Here is a 20,961-nt window from a genome sequence, read left to right on the forward strand (position 1 = left end):
TTTGTGGGAGCTTCATAGGTGCGAAGTAGTTACCATGTTTCCCTACATTACAACAGTGACTATACAATGTACTTTGCTGTAGATTCTGATATGGTGTATGGTTCAGTATAATTGCACTGACAATGCAGCAGTTTAATTTCTGGATTGCTAACAACTTGGAGATTCAAATTCCACCACGCGGCAGCTGTGGAATTTAAATTTAGATTAATAAAATTAGTAATGAATGCAAGCTATCAAATTTGTCATTTAAAAACTTATCTAGTTTACTAATGTTTATCAGGGAAGGAAATCTGCTGCATTGCCGCCTCTTTTTTGTCTCTGACTCCAGATGAAGGAATGGTGAAAAATTTCCAAATAAGCATTGGTTGCACCTTGGTGTAGATGGTGTGCTTGATGCCCTTATTCTCTTGGGTGGTAAAAATCACAGCATTTGGAAGTGCTGCTCTTTGATATACCTCCATCTACTGCATGCTATTGTGGAGGGAATGTATATTTCGAGTGTGGGATAAGGTGCTAATGAAATGGACTGCTTTGTTCTGGAGCTTTGCATGGTGTTGGAGCTGTACTTATCCAGACATGTTGTGAACATTCCATTGTGCTCTTAATTTGTACCTTGTAGGTGGTGGAAAGGTTTTGGGATGTTTTGGAGATGAGTCACTCAAATAGAGGCCCAGCCTCTGACCTGTGATAAGTCACTGTGTTTGCGTGACTGCTTCACTTCAGTTTCTGATTGACAGTTAAGAACTTGAGGATGGTAATGCCATCGAACATCAAAGGTATGTTTTTAGACTCCTTGTTGGCGATGGTTATCAATGGAGACAATGAACCTGGCACAGTATCACATACCAGTTAATGCAGTGTAATGTTTGCACTTGGTTCTAAACTCCATGATGAATCCAATGGCAATGCAAAATCAGAAATAACAAGAATAATTGCCTTTCAGCATTTTGGATTTTCTGGTTTGTGTGAGTCATCTTTAGAAGTAAGTTAGATTGTTGATTGGACCCTTCCCTCAAAAGAAAAGTTGAGCACCACAAGAATAAGGATAGAAATGAGAAGCTTCTCAAGGGTTGTGACTGAAATTCTCTACCCTAGGAATGGTATGGATGCTCAATCATTAAATTCAATGGAAATGCTAAGTGAGTCAAAGGATGGGAAAGTGAAGTTGAGATCAGCTTTTAAAATGGCTTACTCCTGTTCCTGTTTGTTTTGTAATGTTACCTTGCAACATGCCATGTTGGAACACTGCAAGTGCCATGAGTGGTGTCAATTTAAAAATATGCAGAACCTGTAATATTTCTTTGTACTACTGAACTCAGCCATCTTTGTGCTGGATGTGACTCCAGTGATTTTTTTTTGTTTACTTTGCTTTCAATTTTTATTTGTTTTATCATAGATTTTCTTTTCGCTGTATGCTGCCAAATAATGCTTGATTTTGGAGACCTATGTCAATGTTTGGACCAAGATCTGTGAACAAGTGGCCCTTATGGAACCCAGGGTTTCAGAACTCAGTGTTAATCCAAAGTACTGTCTGTCAGTATGAAGTCTTTACAAATTCTTTGGAGGAATAAGACAATGTTGACTGGAACCCCACATTATGTTTAAATAGAGAGCTGTAACTATTTTGTTTGCATTCAGGGAAATACAATTGTAATGTCAGAACCAATGACTTTTCTTCAAACTTGGGTTGTTTAAAGTAGGATAATCCAGAATATAAATTGGTTATTCTGTGGTAGTAAGTTTATCGTCATGCAGTTTTCACTTCAGTATTTTTGTGGGGTTGTGTGCCCATCTTTAAGTTGCTCGAATTTGATCTGTTGATTTCTAATGAATTAGAATTCAGACAATTGGTAACAAAACTTGCATCGTAATATGTTAGAGGATGTACTGACCTGGAACAATGATTATGTCATGTCTACAAAATGTATTGTGGTCACATCTTAAAATTCTTGTCACTATGGAGATAAAAAAAAAACACTGAGCAAATATTAATTCTGGAAATAATTTGTACAATGAAATTGCAAAGTAACTGGAAGTGGTGCCTCCACCTAGTAATGACTTTTCTAATGTTTTCTATGGTGAATGCATGCTAAATAATTAAGTTCTGTTTTCCATTATTTTAACTATTTATTCACTCTGGCCTTGCCACATCTAGAGGTGTACTGAATGACTCCTCATTGTGATATAGGTGAAATATGACATGATGTTTGATGCTTTCCTTTTGCTTTGCAGGTTTATGGGTGTTTGTGTTCATGAAGGCCAACTGCATGCATTAACTGAGGTAAGTTATTAAGTCTGCAGCTAGTAGTGGTGTCATTATGCATTTTTTTAATTAACTCAATTTAACTTTTCCTTTATGTAAAGCTTAGTTTTTCTCTCGTGCTCATTTCTCTCTATTCAAATAAATTGAGATGCTGTCTCTAAACTACATCTGGGCTCTATAAATTTCCTAGCTTAACTGCTTGGGAATGGCCATGTCTTTGCACTCTGCAACTCAATTCTTGAAGTTCAACATTGTAGTGCAGTTGGTTTAAAAAAAATTGAAGGGTGGACAGCATTTATGGCTCTTAAGGATTTGATGGCTTTTTCCTGTTAAATCTGGGTGAGTTTCTTTTGACAGTTTGTTGCAGGCCATCTCCTGGGTTAGAAACATTCAACTTATGGACACTATACATACAGACAAACTCCCATAATATTATTAAATTCAAATGTCTGATATGCGTGTATACCTTCATTCCTATGAGCAGCAAAACTTGTCTGTCTCTCCCTGTGTTTCTTACCTTCCGCGTCTCTCTCCCCCCCTTAGTAATTGTTATCAGTCTTGTGTGCTTCTGATGCCATTCATTACAATACTGTGGTGGTATAGTTACCATATATAGTGATTTTTTGTGTGTGTGTGTTTTCCAATGTGGACAGAAACAACTTATGTCTGTAAAAACGGAACCATTCATTACACAGGGATGGCCTATATAGAATCAGAACTCTGGAGTTGTACAATAGATGCATATTCGTCATGCATTGAGATAACTACGTGCCATAGTTAGGGCACAGTTAGCCTTTTAAGGCTTTTTTGTACAGTTGTTGCGGAGAGCCCTAAGTGGCTTGCAACCTCACCCTCTTAAGACAGTTGGCTCTATAGTAATTGTCATCACTTCATCAATTCACAAGGTTTCTTGGCACTTGTAAAGAAAATAACATCCCCCTCTGAAGTGTTATCTGTTTTGACCACATTTGGTCTTTTTCAGTCTTCATTTATATTGGATTCCTGAATAAATAAGTTTTACCTTCTATCTTTGATCCTTCGTTCTATTAATCAACTTTCTCTCACTGGAACAAAAATGTACAGCTCTGCATTATTGGGGTGACTTCATTAACTTTTGGGGAATGGCTTAATAGTTCCAGGAAATTCAAATCAGTTAAGGTCAAAATGCATACTTAAACCATAATGGATGTAACAAAAATATAACAATAGTGTGGGGTATTTTGAAAATACAGTAGAAAATCATGATCCATAGTGGTTCATCACCATTCTGTTCATAACTGATATTCAGAGTAATTTGAATCTTGGAAATCTTGCACTATCCCAGTTGCATTGCCCCCCGCATTAAATCCGATCTGCATTTCATTTTTCAGAGATGTCCTGCAATTTCTGTGTTTATTGGATTAACTCATAACAGACAAACAGAAGACTTTAACTACTTTATTTTAAATTATTTACAACTTGCTTTCATTTGAACTACTATAATTTCCTAGCTCTTCATTAAACTAGTGAGGATCCAGCTAAAATCTCCATTGATTTGTGCTCCTTTCACATGAATCCATGAGTCCAACTGCAGAGTACAGTTGAGTTGATATTTGGCACTTCAGCCATCAATCCAAAATTTTCACCCTGTTCTGTAGGCTGGTTAGTTCGAAGCAGAAGATCTAGATCTGTGACTCTATACATGACATCCTTCCCAACCTCCATGTAGAGGCTAGAAAAAATTCAGGTAATTTGGCAGAGTTTAGACCTTCTGTTTTATGGTGAGCTGAAAATGAGTAGCATTTAAGCTATCTCTTTAGGTACTTTTATCTAATTGGTTTGCATCTAGTGGTTGAGTTCTTCCTCCCTGAGCTGTTAAATTAGGAAGCCTGGTTCTTTTAGTCTTCCGTCCTCTTGGAGCAAACCGTTAAATGGTGATATCATGTGGAACTAACTGTTTTGTGCTTAATGTTGAAATGAGAAAATCGTGGAACAGTTTGTGATCTGTTGTGATAATACTCGTAGTACATCTCTTGTAATGTAGTGGAGTTTATTCATGGGATACCTTCATAGCTACTGATTTGAAGAATGAACCGAACTGCAGTTTTAGTAAATGTGCTCAGATTTTTACAATAATGATATCTCTTGTAATGTAGCAGAGTTCATTCATGGGATAGCTTCTACAGTATCATGACTGTAGAAAAACATCCCAGAGTTATTAGCAGGGCTATAAAACCCTCATCTCTGTTATACTGAGACAGACACAGACTGACAAACTGAGTTTAATGTGGGCAAGTGTGAGGTCATGCACTTCAGTAAGAGAAATCAGAAGACAAATTATCTAACTGGAGAGACTGCAAGTGAGTGAAGTACAGGGGAATTGAGGTGTTCTAGTGCATGAATCACAAAAAGCTAGCAAGCAGTCCAACAAGTCATTAAGGCTGCAAATGGCATTTTGGCCTTCATTGTAAAGGGGTTGGAGTTTAGAAGTAGGGAGGTTTTGTTGCAATTGCACATGATGTTGGTTAGACCTCACCTGCAATACTGCATGCAGTTTTGGTCCCCTTGCCTGAAAAAGGATATCGTAACATTGGAGATGGTACAAGGGAGATACATCAGGCTAATTCCTGGGATGAGAGGGTTGTCCTACCAAGAGAGACTAAGTAGTTTGGGCCCATATTCCTTGAGGTTTAGAAGAATAAGGGTAACCTTATTCAAACATATAATATTCTAAGGGGGTTTGACAGGGTAGATGTTGGAATGTTTTCACTAGTGGGATAGTCGTGAACATGAGGGCATAACTACAAGATAAGGGCTGGTCATTTAAGACTGAGATGCATAGAAATTTCTTCTAGCAGGGAGTGGTGAATCTCTGGAATGCTCGGCTCCAGCAGGTGGTAGAAACTGGATCATAAGTATTTAACGTGGAGGTGGATAAATATTTGATGGATCAAGGAATAGAGGGGTGGGAAGAAATGGCACAGAAGAGGTGTTGAGGCCAGCATAGATCAGCCATGATCGTATTAAATGACAGGGCAGGCTTGAAGGGCCTGATGGCTTACTCGCGCTCCTATTTTCCTGTGTTCTTGTGTATGCAAATATTAGTCTCATAACCAATAAACTAAGGATTTAAAAAAAAAGACTGTTTTGCAAATATACCAGTTATCTACGGACTGCCAATTTGGTTATCATGAATCATTTTTAAGATGTCTACTCTCAGACACCACCTCTTATCCCTCAACCTGGACCCCACCAAGGAGCATCAGGCCGTTGTCTCCCACACTATCACTGACCTCATCACCGCTGGAGATCTCCCCTCTACAGCCTCCAACCTCAGTTCTCCTACCCCGCACCACCCGTTTCTACCTCCTATCCAAGATCCACAAACCCAACTGCCCCAGTAGGCCCATTGTTTCTGCCTGCTCCTGCCCCACTGAACTCATGTCCTCCTATTTTGATTTCATTTTGTCCCCCTTGGTCTAGTCACTTCACATGCCTGCCATCCCTTCAGCAATTTTCAGTTCCTCAGCCCTGACCGCCTCATTTTCACTATGGACGTTGAGCCACTGTACACTTCCATCTCCCATCAGGAAGGCCTTAAGGCTCTCTGCTTCTTTCTTGACAACAGACCCAACCAGTTCCCCTCCACTGCCACCCTCCTGGCAGAACTGGTGCTCTCCCTCAACATCTTTTTCGGCTCCTCCCACTTCCTCCAAACCAAAGGTGTAGCCATGGGCACTCTCATGGGCCCCAGCTATGCCTGCCTTTTCGTCAGCTATGTGGAACAGTCCATGTTCCAAATCTACACTGGTAATGCTCCCCCACTCTCTCTGCTATATTGACAACTGCATTGGGGAAGGCTTCTGGATCAATGCTGAGCTCATCAATTTTGCCTCCAACTACCACCCTACCCTCAAATTTACTTGGTCCATCTCCGATGCTTCTCTTGCCTTTTCTGGATGTCTGTTTCCATCTCTGGAGACAGATTAATTACTGACATCTTTTTTTTTACAAACCCACTGACTCTCAGTTACTGTTGTGAGAGAGGTTCTTTTGGTATCTTAAAGATAAAGGTCTGGACACAGCCTTTGTAATTTAAAAATGGTTTATTAACAAATGTGGGGACAGAATGAATGGGAGCAGATGCGCACACTCAAGCAGGAGATTGTGAATGTGGAGGGAAATTTGCAACGGGGTGAGGTGCGCGTGCGCACACACAAAATAACTGGGTACAAATGATCAAGGAATAAACAATACAATGTTTGAACACCCTGATTCTGGACAAACATTGGCTTTTTGGTCTCGGGAGTCCTTAACTAACCGCCCTGAAGTAGTGCACAGCTTACCTCAACATCCTCGGAGACAGAAAGAGAGAGAACCATACATGCAGCACTTTTATGCTGCTGGGGGGCTGGGTGGTCCAGCAGGACAAAGGTGTTTAAACGTATCAATGGTAGGTGTGCCCAGGACAAAGGTGCTCGCACAGACCAATCCGAGTGGTCCAGCAGGGACAAAGGTGTTTACCTAGTGGGGTGGAGCCAAACCTTGATTGACAGTGGTGTCACTTTCGGCCATGTGCTCAATGGTGTCATCCCAGCCAGAGGGGTCAGTGTTATCATGGTCACATGACAGCCATTACCTTTTACACTACATTTACCTTGACTACCTCTCTTCCCACCCTGTCACTTGCAAGGGTGTTCTCCTTCCAGTTCCTCTGCCTCATCTGTTCCTATGAGGCTTTCCATTCCAGGATATCCGAGGATGTCCTTTTTTTTGTTCCCCCAATAAAAGGGGTTTCCCTTCCACCACTGTCAATGCAGCAGTCACCCGCATCTCCTCCATTTCCTGCATGTCTGCCCTCACTACTCCCCCCCCCCCCTTTCTCTTCTTCCGCACCCCCCCCCCCCCCCCCCCCCCCCATGGACCAGAAAAATTTATATCTTCAGATTAGTTTATGATATAAAAGTGAACTTTGTCGCCCATTGTCCGTATGGCAGTGGAAAAACTGTTTCCCAATCCAATCCTACCTCTTGGAGGTCATGGCTCAAGTACACATCCAAGAATTTGTATTTTTATTTTTTTTGTGCGTATGCTAAACAAGTAAAGCTGTATTCAGTAGGCTGATATTTAAGTGAAAAGATAAGGTAGATCTGAAATTGTGGGATTGGGAAAAGGGCATGGATTTTAATAATTAAAAGGAAAATTTTGGACTTTGTATTTCTTATTAACCCACCTTGAAATACCTTGGAACCTTTACAAAGAAATGTTAATATAGGAACTAGTTGGAGGAGTCTGAGATATGGTTTTGCAACTGGACTAAGTGTTTCTAAACTGGTAGATTAATTGCCAACTGTAAATTACCCCTTGGTGTAGGTTAGTGGCTAAAAGAATCAAAGGGAAGTTGATGTCCATGTATGCAAAAGACGAAGTTGCAGGGGTACAGCAGAACTTGGAGAAGAGAGTGGGATTTGTAGGATTGTTCCACTGGGAACTTGCATGGTCCCAGTGGGCCGAATAGCTGCCTCTTGCGTTGTTATAAGTAAATGTTCAGCTATGATATTTTCGAGGTGTGTGTAATGGTAATCTGTCTGAAAGGTTTCCTGACATTAGTTGAGTTGTCCCAGGGACAACTTAATACAGCTGATCAAAGTGAAGGACATGGAAGTAGGCTTCCCTCAAATTATAATTACAAATTATGCTAGTATAGTGGTCAAACCTCCCCAGATTGGTTAAATGTTTCACACTGGAATTAGGATATTTTGAGATGGGAAGGAATCACTGTATGAGACTACATGATACTGACTCCCTGGCCTGTGTGCTTTCTTCTCAGTATATTAATAGAGGGAACCTTGAACAGTTGTTGGACAGCAGTGATCATCTTTCCTGGCCTGTTCGGATCAAGATAGCGCATGACCTTGCCTCTGGACTCAGCTACCTGCACTCAAAGGGTGTCTTTCATCGGGATCTGACTTCTAAGGTATAATATATTGAGAGGAATAAAATTAATTCACGTTTATTTGTTTGGACCCTATTTCAGTTGTGAGTTGCTTAAACAAGTAATTGTATTAAGTTTATTTTAAAATTATTTATTAACTAATGGAGCAGAAGCACTTGATAGGCAAATGCATATTTGTCTAATATTGAATATCTATTTGTTGAGCACATCTTGTTTGACTTGAAGCATTTGTACATAGACCTATGAAGTTGTAGACAATGAAACTGCCTATGTGCTCCGTTATTGTATAATGACCTAAGCATTATTGCATGACCATGTTACAACAAGATAGTCTCCCTGCTTTTCTCATTCTCTTGAAAAAGGCAAAGTACCTGCTTTCTTCTTCGGAGAAGTTTAGGATAAGTAGTCCATTTACATTTTTGTGGAAATATTTATTTTCAAATGGGCTTGATCTGTGTTTGTTTGTTTTATCAATGTTTTCTTGAATTCAGTGGTTTGATTTAGGCTTCATAATAAATGTCAACAGAAATGTTATTTTCAGGACAGATTGACATACAAGTAAAGTAAAACATGAACAAAGTTGTCATTGGTCAATTTTTGGTAATAACAATTTTCCTGTTATGCTATAACCAATTACAATCTTGTAGGCAGTCATTTCAAAAAAATGAGAATGTAGCAGAAAGTAGTAATTTAGTTTGACTGCTATTCCCCACTTGTTGACTTTTTGATAACCAGATTTACAATACAGTAAACTGCGCAAAATAATGTCCAATTTAATCCAAATAAATTAAATATAAAAGATGACAAATCATCTTGCAGCTGTGTTAAACTTTGGTTAGGCCACATTTGAAGTATTGTTTGCAGTTCTGGTTACCGCATTACAGGAAGGATGTGGAGGCTTTGGAGAGAGTGCAGAAGAGATTCATCAGAACAATGTCTGGATTGCCGTGTATTAGCTATAATGAGAGGTTGGATAAACATGGATTGTTTTCTCTGGAGTGTCTGAGGCTGAGCGGCAACCTCTGTATATAAAATTGAGAGTGTAGATAGTCTTTTTCCCAGGGTGGCAATGTCAACTACTGGACAGCATAGATTTAAGGACGGAAGGGAAAAGTTAAAGGAAATTGCAAAGCAAGTTTTTTTTTCTTACACAATGGTAAGTGCCTGGAACACACTGCCAGATGAGGTGATAGAAGCAGATATAATAGTATAATTTAAGAGGCATTTGGACAGACGCATGAACAGGTGGGGAATAGAGCAACATGGACCATGTGCAGGCAGATGGGATTAGTTGGGTTGGCATCATGGCCGTTACAGATATGTTGGGCTAAGGGCATGTTCTTGTGCTGTACTGTTCTATGTAAATACAATAGTTTATTTAAGATGGGTAAAATACCACTCATCAGAATTTAACACTGATATCTGCCAGATATTTTATTACTCCAAATTTAGGTAGAATTTGTTCTATGTTAAGAACTTCAAATGAGTTTCTAATATTTTAAATATAAATTCAGACATTCTATAAGTATATCCAGTTAAACTGCTTTCCCTCTGTCCCCTTTCTACCCAGTTCTTCCTATGCTCGCCCCAGGCTCCATAACACTTGCTTTCCCTTCCTCCACCCACTCCATCTGCCCGTCACCCACACACTCCTCCCACTGGATCCCCTCCACGACTATTCCCATCAGCACTCACCTCCTTTGATTAGATGCTCCACCTTCCTCTCCTATCAGATTCCATCATCTTCACCTCTTTGTCACTTCTACCTACTACTTCCCAGCTTCTGGTACTATTCCTACTCTCTCCTCCTCCACCTGCCTATCACCCCTCCTTGCCTGAATCTGCCTATCGCCTGCTAGCTCTTGTTGCATCCACCCTTTCCCTCTACCTTTTTACACTGGCCATCTCCCCTGTTTTTCAGTCCAGATGAAGGGTCTCAACCCGAAACGGCAACTGTCCATTTCCCTCCATAGATGCTGCCTGACCCACTGAGTTCCTCAAGCCTCTTGTGTTGCTCCAGATTCTAGCATCTGCAGTCTCCTGTGTCTTCAAATTACAAATTAAGCCAGAGAACATCATCCTTCCTGATGCCCATTCTGAGGTGTCTTGCCTCCTGAGTGTGGTTTTTTAAAAAAAAGTCCTGGTGGAGCCTGGATCACCTCCCACTGGAGGTCACGACAGAATGCTGGGAGATTACTCATTCCCAGTGATGTGATGAGGGACAGCAGTTATTGCCCAGGTGGTGGCTTGAAACAGAGCCTGCTCATTCATTGAGAGCACCTGAAGGTGATCAGCATCTCCTTTGTGTAGTGATCCTGCATGGAGTTGAATTGAAGCTGATGTTTCCATTCAGCATGCTGTTCCAAAAGTGTGGTGTTTTGTTTACTATGGATGTCTATTTATTAATGCCTTCACTATTGTCAATAACAGTAACAAGCCTTGTGCCTTTATCTCTATTACATAGCTGTGTTAGACAACTTTAGCTTGCGTCTTTTGATGCAGAATCAAATGAGTGTCCTGTAAAAGGCATGCTCTAGCTACATAATCTCTTAAGGGGTGAATTGCCAAAACCTTTTCTCACTGGTCTAGAAATTGCTTTGATCTGTGTAAATATTGTTAACTATTGTTGCTGGATTCTTTTCAATCTAGTTGCTGTTGTTAGTGCCAGTGGTTCTTCAGTTAATGGTTAGATGCTCAGAAACTCTTTCACTTGCTCTGATATATCTGAGAGTCGAACTTCATTTTGAGTAAATCCTTACTGGAGTCTGAATATTTAAATTTGGCATTTTGCATTAAGCATCAGGACTTGAGTTGCATGCTTTTGTGAGTGGGTAGGGCAGATGATCTCCATTCCAAACATTTTTGTTGGAATGTACTAAATCTTTGCTTGAAAGTTGTTTTTATTTCAATGGAAAAAACATCATTTCACCTCTTTACATGGGAACACTTCATCTTTCAAAGCAATTGTTTCCTTTTGGAAACAACTTAAAATACACAGCTAGATAAATATGGTATTACAGAATTTATTTCCTATATAGAAGGATTGATAGGAAAAGTGTGCCTGTTCTACTTGGGCATTGAATACTAATCAAATTAGCTTCAAGAGAAACCTGAATGCTATCTGTAAAGAAGTTGGAATATCTTCAAAAGGTTCCTTATTGGCTCTTCTGACACGATAAAGTCATTCCAAGTTATGCTGCTTATTTTAGAGTTTTAATACTGTATTCGGTCAAAGAACACATCTGCCCAGAACATGACCTGATGTAATTTCAAAAAGTAGGAAGCTGCTTAATGAGAAATTGCAAATGTCTCCTGGATGTACCATTTTGGGTTTCTGTTTGCATGTGAAATTTCTCAAAGGCTGGTTGGCATTGATATGGTGGCTAAAGGGCCTGTTACTATGCTGTATGACTGACCATGACTCTGTGATGGGGATGACTCGACTTGTAATAAGTCATATTTCTGGGTAAATCACTTGCAGTACCAAAATTGGGAGGGGGGGGAAATATAAACTTGAGTGCCTGTTAGGAACAGGCTGCTATTTCAAAGTACTGATAACATCACAGGAAAATAGAACTTGTGAAGTGTAAATGGCGAACAGTGTCAGTATTTGCTCAGTGGATTGACCCAAGTTGTGATTTTGGGGGGGGGGGGGGGGGGGAGAGAAACAAATTGAATTTTATTTCTTCATTGACAAAACACCAGTATATGGCCACCATACAGAATTTACGTCTTACTTTCAAAGTCGCAACCTTGTATGGGCTGCTAACAAAAACTATTTGTCTGTGTTGTACATTTGTCAATTGTGAAAGTAAACAGTAAAAGTATGGTTGGAAGTGAAGCAGATAATGAAAGGTGTGCATAACTTGGTGAAAGAAAATTAATATCTTGAAATTGTTTGATCTGAAGAACTTTGCTCCAGATGCTACATATAGCAGAAATTTCATAAACTACATCCAGAATTCAACTAAACAGCCTCAGATTTAAAAAAAAGTGAGACATTGTGACTGATATGATATGATGACCCATTTCCTGGCAGCTTGCAATGCAGGCTTGCTTTAGCTTCTCTGCATGTTTGCTAAAACACCAGAATGAATGACACAATATACTGCCTCCTTAAAAGGAGCAGAGTTATAGCAAGTCTATGTGGCTGAGGGTTAATATTTCAGTTGGGTGACCTAATTTTAAAATTTTAACCTAGTTTCTCTATCCATTACTGCTTCCTGACCTGAGCATTTTCAGCATCTTCTGTTGCATTTCAGATTTCTAGGATCTTTTGCTTTCAAAAGGGAATTGGGTAGACCTTGGGTCAAATAATTTGCAGAACTACAAGAAAAGAGTGGGAGAACAGGCTTATTGTTCTGAGAGCCAACTTGGGTTTGAGTTAAATATTCATCTGTCCTACAATATATCCTGTTAGCTTAGCTTGCTTATGGATCAAAGATGTGTATCAATATATTTCATAGAAAATAATGGGCATAAATGAATTATATAACCCTAATTGTCACTCAAAGTTGTGCTCTGATCTTTCATAGAACTGCTTAATTAAAGTGGAAGATGATAGATACACTGGAGTGCTGGGTGACTTTGGTCTGGCAGAGAAAATCCCTGACAAGTAAGTTCATCTCTTTTAAATTACTATTAAAGTTGTAACTGTGGCAAAAACCTCAAAGGCAGCATCCATCATTAAGGACCCTCACTATCTGGGATATGCCCTCTTCTCATAACTACCATTGGGGAGGAGGTACAGGAGCCTGAAGACCCACACTCAATGTTTCAGGACCAGCTACTTCCCCACTGCCATCAGATTTCTGAACAGTCCATGAACACCACCTCGTTATTCCTCTTTTGCAAAGTTTATTTACTGTTGTAACTTATCGTAATTTTTATGTCTTTGCACTGTACTGCTGCCGCAAAATAACAAATTTCACGACGACAGTGATAAACCTGATTCTAAAGATGGTTAATCAAGATTTTAAAGTACAAAGTGAAGTGATTGCACATAATTCTGATGAATCAATGTTTATAATTGCTTTTATTATTTTGCTGAACAGTTTTTAAAATATTAAGCATTTTGGTGATGCAATAATTAGACCCATTAGCAAATCAAAAATTGCAGGTGCTAGAAATCTGAAATAGGGAAAATGTGGAAGTACTTGGCAGCATCTGTGGATAATGGTATTAACGGGCATTCCAGGCTGAATTTTGGTGATACTGGCTGAGAGAGGGTGATGAAGGTTTGTTAATTTCAGCAGATCTATCTGGAGGAGATGGAAATTGAAAGGGATGAATTAGAAATGAAAGGGGGTGGTGGGGGAGAAAAGAGGTGTGGGGGAGGACTACTTTAACTGTATTACTAAACACTGCAGTTCCTGAAAATGTGAAATAAAACAATGCTGGAAATAACAGGCCAGCAGCATCTGTGGTGAGAGTAAAGTTAAGATTTATGTTAGTTTTTCATCAGAATTGCTGTCAGTGTGCACAATGTAGTCTCTATACTGGAGAAACTAAAGGCAGATTGGGCAACTGCTTTACAGAACACCCCTATTCGGTCTGCAAGGGTGGCCCTGAGCTTGTAGTTACCCTGTGTAGTAATTCTCCATCCACTCCCACTTTTTTTCTGATACAAGCTGGCAAGGGCTGGTTTTCTGAACTTGTTCTGTCTAGCTGGAAGACAAGATGCTGTTCCTCGAGTTTCTGCTGGAATGGTGCGAGAGACCAAAGATGGATTAAAGTGGGAGTGGATGGAGGATTACATCGATGTGGAACTGTAAGCTCAGGGTTGCCCTTGTAGATTGAACAGAGGTGTTCTGCAAAGCAATCACCCAATTTGTTTTGTTTCTCCAGTGAAGACCCCATTTTGCACATGTTACGGACTCAGTGAAAGTCCTTTAAGATAGAGAGTGTGTATGTGTGTGTGGGGCGTGCTTACGTCAATAGAAGATAAAGGACGTAATGACATTGTTGAAGAAGTTAGGAGAGAGAGAGAGAGAAGGGAGAGAGACACCAGCCTGCTAGTTTTCTCTATCGATGGATGAGAAACAATAACTGTGTCTGCCACTGAAATCCATGTATGGAAATTGGAAGTAATCCGGTGGAGTTCACTTTGTTGCTGACCTGTAGAAGGAAACAGGTATTTGTGTGTGGACGACCACGATTCGGATGCTTTTTGGGGTGAGGAAGTCACTACCGGGTAAACACTGGAGTGTCGTTTGGGTTCCATCGTGGAACATTTGGATTTCGTATTTACTCTCTCTGTTTCTCTACGTCTACGTCTTATCTTCTGACAACAGTGGTTGTTGAAGAAGCCCTTGCTCATGTTTCACCTTATGGCTTGCGGAACTAACTTTAAGAACCATTCTGGAACTTGGAGTTTGGGACTTTGTCACACACACACACACGACGAGTTTAGTTTTGGGGTTAACGTTCGAGGTTTAACATTTTTGAATTCTAACATACTAACATTTTTACTTTTATTTTACCTATTATCATAAGTAGTGATTAATAAAATAGTTTCTAACACTGAATCATGCTCAGTGTTTCTTTTGTTGCTGGTTCGTGACACACACCAAATGTAGTTCTGCAAATTGGAAGAAGTGCCTGTGAATTTGCTGATTCATCTGGAAGAATTATTTGGGTCCCTCGGTGTTAGCGAGGGCAGATGTTGCATTTTCTGCAGAACAAGTGCAAAAAGAATTAAGAAATGTGGAGTATGAGAGCTCCCACCAAAATTTAAGATTTTGAAACTTTCAAGATCTGGAAGGGATCATGAAGCAAGCCAGTGTCCATGTCGTCAGTGTCCATGTCGGTCTGACCACATTTCCACCACCTGCCCCCACGACCAAATGTTGTCTGACCTGTGTATTTCCAGCATTTTGTTTTCACCTTTCCAGCATCTGCAGTGTTGGGTACCTCACAGTTCCAGCATTTTTTTTTCCTTTTTGTTCTCAGCTCCTACTTGCATATCGAGACTGATCAGCTGTGATTAAGTAGCTGGCACTACTGTGTAATTCAGTCTCTGGGTCTCCACCCTCTCATAGATATTCCCTTTGTTCTCTCCAGCTCTCCCCCCGCCCCCCCAATCATTCAAACATAAAACTTAGTATTAGATTTCTTTTTGTTTTAAAGAAAAGTCATTGACTGAAATGCCAGTTTTGACCTGCCAAGTACTTCCAGCACTTTTTGTTTTTTACCTGGGACTGTAGGATTTTTACCATAGTTTTACCTCTGATTTTTGTATTCAAGTCACTAAAAACCAACATACAGATGCTTTAAGTAGTTAAGAAGGTAAATGGTATTTTGCCCTTTTTGACTTACTGCAATTATATCATACCTTGATGAGACAATACCAGGTGCATTGGGTATACAAGATGAACTTGGCATGGAAGAGAATGGAGATTCAATAGACTGGTTTGCTCTGAGGAGAAACTAAGTAGATAGACTTTTTAGAGCTTAGGAGAATGAGAGAAGGTATCAGTAAAACTTGCAAAATCCTTGGAGGACATGACAGGCTGGATGCATGGAGGATGTTTCCCCTAGCTCAGCAGCCCAGAGCCAGGCATGTCCGAATAAGGGATAAGTCACTTAGAACTGAAATGATAACTAATCTTTCATGCAGAGGGTGATGAGTCTTTGGAATTCTCTACCCCAGAAGGCTGTGGAGATTCGGTCAGAGTTCATGCAAAATTGAGATCGATAGATTCCTGAGTATGGAGGGAATCAAGGGATATGGGAATAATGCAGGAAAATGGCATTTGAAATAATCAGTTATGATCATAATGAATGGAGGAGCACATTTTGAGAGCCAAATGGCCTAATCCTGCTATTTTTGTTATTGTATAATTGGGTGGGTTGTTCCTAAATCTGCCTGTTTACAACAGGTCATTGATTTTTAGTGAATAATAAGTTGTCTAAGTAGAATTTTTGGTGAATTAACTGTAGGTTGATGAGGGAAATATGATTGTATTATATGGACTTCTGAAGGGCATTTTGTAAGGTGCCATAATCCACTTACTTTCAAATTGATAATTAGCTTCAAGGAAATATGGACAGGTGAGTGACGAATGAAGTTTTAATGATTTTGGTAGTGAGATTGAGAAGAGGCAATGTAAACTAGAAAGCACAATTCTAAAAGGGATATGAGAACTGATCTGGATGTGTCAGTTGTTGAAAGTGCCAGAGCTGGTTGAGAAAGGATATTTAAAACAAATTGGGGAAGGTGCAGAGGAGATTTAAATGTTTCTGGGTTAAGGGATGCAAGTTAAATGGATAGACTGGAGAATCTGGACTTTCTCTTATTTGAACAGGAGATTGAGAGGGGAATCTGATAAAGGTATTTAAAAAGTATATTTGGTTTATTATTGTCATGTGTATAGAGGTACAGTGAAAAGCTTTTGGTTGCTGCCATCCAGACACATCATTACGTACATAAGTATATCAAGGTAGTAAAAAGGAAAACAGAATGCAGAATATAGTGTTATAGTTACAGAGAGTGCAGTGCAGGTAGACAAAGTGTAAGGGCCGCGATGAGGTGGACTGGAAGATCAAGTTCATCCTTTATTGTACCAGAGGTCCATTCAATAGTCTGATAACAATGGGATAGAAGCTGTCCTTCAGCTTTTCCTTTTTACTCTATTCAGATAGGGGGGAAAAACACTTCCCATTGGCAGATGGGTCAAGAATTAAGGGATGTAGAATGAAGTCGATTAGCAAAAGATTCAAAATGTCAAGGAAACAACGTGCTCCACACAGTGGTTTAGATCTGGAACGGACTGCCGAGGTGAATAGAGTTGGCACTAAATAAAAATGTTGAATGGATATCTGAAAAGAAAATAATTGTAGTGCTTTGGGATAAGAGCTGTGTAGTGGGACTATCCAGCTGGTCCTACATCAAGCTGGTACAGGCTGACTAGACTCCTTCCAAATAGAAAATATTCTGTATTCCATATACTAATCATCTTTTCCATAAAAACAGTAAATCAATGGTCTGTTATTCAATTGTTGGTAGTAGTTTAGTTTTTCATATTAGCTATTTCTCAAATCTTATAATCTTTAGCTTACAATTCTGTTTACTAATTATCTACAATTTTCTAAGCACAATGATGCTTTTGGTTTCCTTTTTAAGAGTCAAGCAATCAAGTTTACTTTACATTTAAAGAAAATAAATACTTATGATGTCTTACTATCCCTCCTGAAATCACTCTATCTTGGATATTATTTTGTACAGCTACTGAGATCCAGCAAACATAAGATGGTGGCACATGAAGTTGCTTGACTGCAAAAATATGCATTAGTAGTGATACAATCTGGTTGAGACTGCTCGAGTGATGCCTGAAACCCTTTGACTATTACCTGTGATATTTAACACGCAAACCACTCTAAGATGCAAGTGGAATAATAGCTTAAAATTATTAATGAAGGTTGGAAGTGCAACATGTCTTCAGTGCTGCTCTTGATTTGAGAGTTGGCAATTGAATCACTAAGAAAAGGTTAGCAGGAGAATCCAGAGTTGAGAGGTAGATCTCCATGAGTCCAATTATCTAGTGTATGGGAATGTGTGAGGATGTGGATAGACTAGGACCATTTGACAGTTCAGTAGAATTGTGGAATGACTTTGGTTATATTAAATCAATCTCTTGCAATGGGGATTATGACGTATAGTAACTTGTGGGAGTTGGGCTTGGTTCACTTAAAAAGGCATGTCCAACTTGGGGTTGTTCACTTAACTAGTGGGTGTTATGAGTGTAATTGATAATCATCACTATGATGCAACTTTGCCAAGTGGTGATCTGCAACAGATCAGATAAGTATTAGCCATGCAATCTTGATGACTTTTGGTTGATGTGGTTACATTGTAAACAATTTTTTTTTGTCCTGTCCATGGAGATCATGTCGTGCATTAAAATTCAATTTCTGGACTACCCACTTCTCAATACTATGCCAAATAAACAAGAATACTTTTATATCAGTGTATCTGAGCATGATGTTTATCCATATGTTTTTCATTCCTTTAGTGTGAGTGCAGAAAAGCTGTCAGTGGTTGGATCACCTTTTTGGATGGCTCCAGAAGTGCTACATAATGAGCCTTATAATGAAAAGGTATGTGTTAATTCTGACTTGAGTAGTAGTTTGATCAAAGACCTTGGGGAAAATTAATTTAAATAGCTAATTTTCTATCTTTGTCATTTTACTTTTTCAGCTTAAACATTTAAAAAAAATACATTGCTGTTGTAGTACAGGTACGGCATGAGTATTTTCAATGAATCCTGGAAAGATCACTGATCAAAAATGCATTTCATTGCACTCTTTCCACTATAAATGCTTTTTCAGGGCTATGCTCATTTTGGGAACTAGGGTTGAATTGGCTTCACAGATAGCAGATTTGTCATACAAAGACTAAGTGGATTGGTTCTAAACTATCTTTATTCAGAAGAAAGAAATAATCTCATTGATAGGTACAGAATTATTATGGGGCTTGATGGAATAGATGCAGAGTTGATATTTCCCCTGGGTGGAGCAGAGCTATAGTTTATGGTTTCAAGTTTATGATCTACCTTGTTGTGACCTTACACCTTACTGCACTGCACTTTCTCTGTAGCTGTGACACTTTACTCTGTACTGTTATTGTTTTTACCTGTACTACATCAATGCACTCTGTCCTAACACAATGTAACTGCACTGTGTAATGAATTGACCTGTATGATTGGTATGCAAGATAAGCTTTTCACTGTATCTCGGTACAAGTGACAATAATAAACCAATACCAAGTTAAGTCTATTCTGGACAGCTGAGAAGTTATTTCTTTACCCAGAGCATAGTCAAACTAGGAATTCTGTACTGAAGAAGGCTGTGGAGGCTTGTGTCACTGAATATTCAAGATATAGGTGGATTGATTTTAAGATATTAGAGGATATGGGATCAGTGCAGGAAAGAGTGCTAAGGTAAAAGATGAACCATGATTTTACTGAATGGTGGAGCAGTCACAATTAACCAAAAAGCTTACTTTTACTTCAATACCTTGTGGTTCAATGTTCTTGTTTCTGATATTTTTATCTTTCTGGTTAGTCGCCAGTGTGTTTAAGACAATTTGCTTTCCTATATCCAATTTAAAAACAAATAAGTGTTCTAGAATCTATTTGGCAACTGAAATAGCTAATTTTAATTGAGCAGTTGAGAAGTTTCGGAACTCTAAATGATTTGATGAAACAGACAAACAATTTTTGTAAGGTAAGATATCTTTATTAGTCACGTACATTGAAACAGAGTGGAAATGCAACTTTTGCGCCAGCGCTCTGGGGGCAGCCGACAAGTGTCGCCATGCTTCAGGCGCCAACATAGCATGCCCACAACTTCCTATGTCTTTGGAATGTAGGAGGAAGCTGGAGCACCCAGAGGCAACCCACACAGACACGGGGAGAACATACAAACTCCTTACAGACAGTGGCTGGAATTGAACCCAGGTCGCTGGTGCTGTAATAGCGTTATGCTAAGCACTACACAACAGTGCCTGGTAGTACACAGTTGTCTGAGTTGAAAGCCATGCTCTGGGAAAAGTAGCCCATTTGCAATTATTTTTAATGTTGCAGAAGCTGTCATCGTGCTTACTTGCAACTTCATTGCTGCATGTTCTGAATGTAATACTTCAGTCACATTTGACCCCTTTTGCAACAAATTTGCATTGCCACTTAATTTGATTGTGGCACTCAATTAGGAGAACTGATGTTCATGAGCTTTTGATTTTGCTTCTCATTCTGTTTGTGAATGGTACCTTGTAGAATTGAACTTAGAAGGGCTGATATGGTACAAGGTATTTTTACACTTTTCAGCTTTAATTTTGAGAGTTTAAAATCAACTTTAATATTTTGCATTGTTAGGCAGTTATTAGGTGAAACTAAGTGACTTCAACTACAAATGATGTATGATTAGTAATCTTGAAAATTTAACTACTTCTCAAATTCAGTCCTCCAGTTATTATTTTGATCAGTCCTTTTCAGATTGCAATCTGACTACTGTGAACTTCCAGGAAAAGGGGAATTATTTTTGTTTTATGTGTAAAATCATATTTCTCATTTTCCTCATGACCTAAAAGAGCCATTTTCTTTTTTTTTAGAGAGTCTAGGCTGGGTCTCAAAGCAATTCCCCTCACTCATTTCCTTGTAATCTATTCTCTCACTTGCACTTCAACTCCATGTGAATTTGCGGTAGCCAGCATGTCTTTGGGATGTGGAATGAAATTGGAGCAACTGGTGAACCCCAAGCAGTCAAAGGAAAATCTGCAAATTCCGCACAGCACCAGATGTCAGGATTGAATCCAGCTAATGGAAACTGAGGCAGCAACACTACCTGCTGCATAACTGAATAGATTTGGAAAATAGACAAGATTCTGCAGTAAAAATAGCAAAGTTTAATTGCCATAAAATGTTTATCATTCTCTTCTCATTTAATGCTTAAAGCTCCATCTAATTTTGCCATGTAAGACTAGGAGAGCCCCATTAGGCTAAGCATAAAGGCAAATTAAATAAAGGGCAGATTTTCTGCTTTGACAGTAGTACTAATGCTGGGATGTATCTGGTATCACTGCACAAGTCCTGGTTTCCAGTACCGATGTTGGTCTCAGCTGTCAGTGGCATTTTCTGCCCTGCTGCTTCTGGTTGTGGCTGTTATTGTGCCACTTTGGTGGTCTGCTCATGGATTCCAATACGATATTTTCCCTTTCCCACACCACCCAAATCCCAGGCAGTCAAGCCTGCCTGCTGAGCCTGTG

The 20,961-nt window shown here is 39.4% G+C and overlaps 1 protein-coding gene across 1 annotated transcript in view; it reads left to right on the top strand.

The window, feature by feature from the left end:
- The window catches only part of LOC127567692 (dual specificity testis-specific protein kinase 2-like), a 54,909-nt gene extending 36,556 nt beyond the window's left edge, over positions 1 to 18,353 (top strand). Inside the window, exons 4-7 of the mRNA XM_052010632.1 lie at positions 2,233 to 2,281; positions 8,073 to 8,219; positions 12,734 to 12,813; positions 18,212 to 18,353. Of these exons, the coding sequence (XP_051866592.1) occupies positions 2,233 to 2,281; positions 8,073 to 8,219; positions 12,734 to 12,813; positions 18,212 to 18,353 (418 nt within the window). The remainder of the gene's footprint in view (positions 1 to 2,232; positions 2,282 to 8,072; positions 8,220 to 12,733; positions 12,814 to 18,211) is intronic.
- The last annotated feature ends 2,608 nt before the right edge of the window (positions 18,354 to 20,961 follow it).

Source organism: Pristis pectinata, chromosome 3 (assembly GCF_009764475.1).
Source record: "Pristis pectinata isolate sPriPec2 chromosome 3, sPriPec2.1.pri, whole genome shotgun sequence".
NCBI classification, from domain to species: domain Eukaryota; kingdom Metazoa; phylum Chordata; class Chondrichthyes; order Rhinopristiformes; family Pristidae; genus Pristis; species Pristis pectinata.